This window comes from Falco biarmicus, chromosome 8, assembly GCF_023638135.1.
Source record: "Falco biarmicus isolate bFalBia1 chromosome 8, bFalBia1.pri, whole genome shotgun sequence".
NCBI lineage: Eukaryota > Metazoa > Chordata > Aves > Falconiformes > Falconidae > Falco > Falco biarmicus.
This window is the reverse complement of record NC_079295.1, coordinates 58,314,309-58,318,845: the sequence shown is the minus strand read 5'-3', so window position 1 is coordinate 58,318,845 and position 4,537 is coordinate 58,314,309. Positions and strand designations below refer to the sequence as shown.

The following is a 4,537-nucleotide window of genomic DNA, read 5'->3' as shown; positions in this document are numbered from 1 at the left end:
GATCGCTGTGACACGGGGAAGGAGCAACGATTACTGCGAACGGGGGGAAGGGGCGAGGGGGGGGGATGGCCCGGCCGGTGCCCGCTGCCGACGGGACGGGCAGGATCCGGCCCCGCCAGGCGCCCTTCGCTTGTCTCCGGCGGGGGGAGCCGGGCCGGGTACCCGCATCCTGCGCCTGGACGGGCTCCGGGGGCCGGGCCGGGCTCTCTACGGCATTGCACATGGAGGGGGCGAGCGGGGGGGGGGAGCGCCGTCGGGGCGGCGGGGGCAGCCCTCAGGGGTTCAGTTCCAGAGCCCAGACCTGCTGGGGCCAACCCGTCCGGCCCTTCAGCTTCTTCTCGCCGTGGCCCAAAGGCTGCGAGTAGACCTCGGGCTGCTGCGGGAGAGGAGACGGGGAGGGGGGAGAGAAAGCAGCGGTCAGGCGCGGAGCGGGGCGGGGGGTCCCGGGCCGCCCGCACCTTGTGCCCACCTCGGGGCTGCAGCCCGGCCCCGCGGCTCCGGGCGGCTTTGTCAGCCCGAGGATAACGGGGGGTTCGGGGCCTCCCCCGGCCCCGCTGCATCGGAGGGGGGGACCGGCCGCCCTTGCTCCGAAACGCGCCCGCTCGTCCCGGGAAAAGCGGCCGGGGGGGAACACGGCCGGGCCCGGGGCTTTATCCCTCGGGAAAGGCGCCCGGAGCTGCCCGGCCCGGCGGGGAGCGCTGCGGGCAAGTCGGGGCGAGCTTTCCTCCGCCGAGGTGTCCCCCACGGGTCTGTTTTGCTTTGTTTTGTTTTTTTAATTTTTTAATTTTTTTTAAGCTGGCCAAAAAAAAAAAAAAGTGGTCCAGCGGGGCCGAGAAGGGTTTTTTTTCCCCCCATCCCCGGGTCTTCCCCGCCCGCTGCCGGCCCGGGGACAGCGAGGGCAGCGGGGTCCCGGCCCCCTCTTACCGTCTCTCTTTTCCTCTTGTTCTCCCTGCCGTCGGCCTTCTTGAGCTCGGCTTTGAAGCCCTCGGTGTCCCCGGGCTGGCTGTCCTTGGCCAGCACCTCCATCAGGTAGGCGATGTAGCTGGTGGCCAGGCGCAGGGTCTTGATCTTGGAGAGCTTGGTGTCGGCGGGCACGTTGGGGATGCACTCGCGGAGCTCGGCGAAGGCGCTGTTGATGCTCTCCGTCCTCCGTCGCTCTTTCTTGGGACCCCCGACCCCTTTCCGCCGACCCAGGCGGCCACTGAGAGCCTCCAGCCGCCCCCGGCCGGCCGGGCCGTACTCGGGGGGGCCGTAGCTAGGGCTTTGCCCGGCGAGCTCGGGGGTCACCTCGGCCGGGTTGAGCACCCAGCCGGGGAAGTAGGCGCGCTCCTGGTGGCACCGCGCCGCCGGCCCGAGGAGGAAGGGGTCGTGCAGCATGTGGTGGTGGTGGTGGTGGTGGTGGTGGTGCTGGTAGCCCCCCACCAGGTTCATGGTCCGCCCCGCTGGCCCCGGGGGCCGCGCTCAGCAGCGCACCATGGCCGCCGGGCGGGCGCGGCAGGCAGCGGCGCCGGGGAGCGCGGCTCCGGCGTGGGGCTGCGATGGTGGTGGCTGCCTTTGGGGGGTGGGTCGGTGCCTTTGGGGTTTGGGGGTTGTTGTTGTGGGTTTCTTTTTTTTTTTTTAACCCCTTCTGGAGCCTCCCAAGCCTGCCTTTATATAGGGCCGGGGGCCCCCCCGCCGCGGAGCCAATGGGCAGGGGAGGATGCTCGGGGGCCCCGGGGGGAGCGGGGCGGCGGAGGGGGGCGTGCGCCGCGCTGTTGACTCGGTTTATTTGGGCTCACACCTCCGCTGTTTGCTCTCGCCTCCCTCTTGGCGCCTCGGTTGCAGGGAGAAGGGGGTGAGGAGAAACCCGAGGGGGGACACCAGCCCCCGCCCCGTCGCGTTTCTATCCCCTCCGCTTCCTCGCTCCCGCGGCGGGGGGTGCCCGGCCCCTCACCCCGGAGAGCCGTCGGGGGGGACGAGAGGCGGCAGCGGGTGCGGGGAGCCGCGGGTGCCCGGAGCCCCGACGGCTGGGCCGGGCCGGGCGCCGCGGGCGCTCCGGGGCCGCAGTTGCCCCGGGGCTTTCAGCTTTCCGGAGCCGGCGGCGCTGGCGGGGGGGGCAGCGCCCGTCCCCGGGGCCAGCGGGTCCCGTCCTCACGCGGGGAATTCTCGGGCCCGTGGGAGCAGAGCACGGGGAGGTGGTGGGTGCCCGGGCAGCTCCTGGGGCCGGGGCATGAGCAGCCTCCCTCGAGGGAGCTGGGCGCTGTGGGAGGCTGCGGTGGGCATGGCGGGGTGGTTCCTGCACGCACAGGGTGCATTGCCCACGCGTGTTTGGTGCGTACACATGCGTTGCACAAGCTCACGCTGTGCACAGATGTGCGCTGCAAGCCTGCAGGCGCTGCACACGTGTACAGCACGCACCCGCGTTGCGCAAATATCTGCTGCATGCACACGCATGCTGTGCACGTATGCGGTCACACCATGCACGTATGCTGCTCTCACAGGTACGCTGGATGTGTTGCCTTCACGTGCCACAAACGCAGAGGTGCTGCATGCACTGCACACCTATCTGTGCTGTACACACCCCACGCACAAACACATTACACAAGTGCACTTAACTGCACTCATATATATTACATACACGCACCAGCAGCACATATATGCTACACACAGTGCCACTGGATTACATATATGTAACATATATCTAATACATACACACACTTGCTGCACACGCGTACTGTGTATACACACATGCACATTGCATGTGTGGCATATAAAAACACACATGCAAGCTGCATATCCATGTACCGATGCTGCACGCACATACATAAATTTATAAATTTTGTGCTATCCACACACACAAAGATATTTATGATACGGCAGCGGGGACCTGCCCTGTGTTCCCCTGTCTTAGCCTGGCCATGGAAAGGCTGGGAGGGTCCAGTGGGGCTGGCATCTTCTACTTCACCGCAGCCCCCAAACCTGAGCCCAGCGTGGGGCCCTGCAGCAGACAGCATGTCCTGCTCACCTCTGCGCCTTCGGGAGACAGATCCCCAGGGCGACAGCTCCCAGACCCTGTGCTTTGCCCCCAGCCTGGCTGGGTAACATTGGGGCCAACCCCTGCTCTTGCCCCAGTGCCTCCCAGTGAGGACGGCCTGGGCACGGCGGTGGCGATCACAGCGCGCCGGGGCAGGAAGGGGCTGTGGGCCCGAGGTATGTTAGCGATTAACGGCGCTTTCCAGCGATTCATCTTGCAGCGGAGGGTGGAAACGTTGGAGGGTTGTTTGCAGGCGCTTGTATTAATCATCCGGGCTAACACACCATTAACGTCCTCCTGCATTTTAAAGATGACAAATTTTATTTGACTTCTCTCAATCACGGTTCCCGGGCGGATTCGGGAGCCACTTAAATGCCTCGGATTTTCCATCGTTAGTTGTTACAAGGCGAGTTGCAAAGGCAGGAGGCCGGGGGGGGCCGGGGCAGGGTGCAAGCGGGTCTCCAGTTCTGCCGGGCCCCGGCAGCTGGGGGGGGGGACAGCCGTACCGGATCTGCCCAGCCTTGCTCCCCCCGGCTTTGTTCTTAGCTGCTGCAAAGCCCCCCGCTTCCCCACCCCCTTTAAACAAGCGCCCTGCAAACATTTGCTAGTGATTACTCTCCCTTTAGAATCAGGCCTTGGGTAGGGCATCGTGTCCCCCATTTCCTCCAAAACACCCATGGCTGGGTGGGATTCCTGAGCCCAGCTCAGAGCTGGTGGGGGCCAGTGCCCACCTAGGAGAGGTTCAGGGGTTCCCACTTCATGCCTTGCCCCGGCCCCCCCATGCTGGCAGAGTATCACCTGCAGAGCTCTGCTTCCTCTCACAAACCACCCAGGCTCCTTATTGAGCCTCTCTCCAACCCTGCAAAAGCCCTGATCCAGCAAACTGCCATACCAGGGTCTGTGCCACCCAACCCCATCCCCGGAACACCCCTACCCCCCCAAAAAAAAACCCGCAACCCTTCCATTCCCATAGCCCTGCATTGCACAGGCCACTCACAGCCGCGTCCAGCTCGGAGCCGTCGCCTTGAGCCGTGCACCAGAGCCACCTCCAGCCTCTGGCCAGCAAAGCCAGGTAAGCCCAGCCCAAGCTTGGGCATTGTCTTGCTTTATCCCCCCCCCCGCCCCCCCCCCCAGGTCCCCGGACCCTGCACAGTTTGGAAGTGCTCAGCTGAGCAAATAGTGCGACCGGCGGGTTGATTTTCCTTTGGAAAATTGTTCTAATCTTTCGTGTTTTAATAAAATAATAAAACCGGAGCCCTTTTCACGCTGACACCTTCTAAATCAAACCAGACTGCCTTTGTCATGGCGTCCAAATTTAGCACTTCTCAAACTTTTGGTGAGTTTCTTTAATTTCACGTCTCCCCACTCGTGCAGAAGGGAAACGCTGAGCGGTTCGGATTAGGCGATTTATGGCTGGCATGGCAGGAGGAACCACGTTTCTCCCCACCTGTTTTCCTTCAAAACCTTCCCAAAGAAAGATTTTCTGCCCTCACGGCTGGGCGATGGCGAGGGTGGCCGGTGCCG

The 4,537-nt window shown here is 64.1% G+C and overlaps 1 protein-coding gene across 1 annotated transcript; it reads right to left on the bottom strand.

Moving 5' to 3' along the window:
* Positions 1-261: 261 nt before the first annotated feature.
* Positions 262-1,431, bottom strand: HAND1 (heart and neural crest derivatives expressed 1). Its single transcript, XM_056350450.1, has 2 exons — positions 925-1,431; positions 262-376 (listed from the first exon to the last, which is right to left on the bottom strand). Exons 1-2 carry the CDS (start codon positions 1,429-1,431, stop codon positions 275-277), a joined length of 609 nt encoding a protein of 202 aa, XP_056206425.1. The 3' UTR covers positions 262-274.
* Between the last annotated feature and the right edge of the window lie 3,106 nt (positions 1,432-4,537).

What these genes read in the sequence shown, in the direction of transcription:
- HAND1 (XM_056350450.1), bottom strand. Translation starts at nt 1,431, where the DNA reads ATGAACCTGGTGGGGGGCTACCAGCACCACCACCACCACCACCACCAC. An exon ending in ACAAGAGGAAAAGAGAGACG is followed by an intron (nt 377 to 924) that starts GTAAGAGGGGGC and finishes CCTCTCCCGCAG; the next exon opens with CAGCCCGAGGTCTACTCGCA.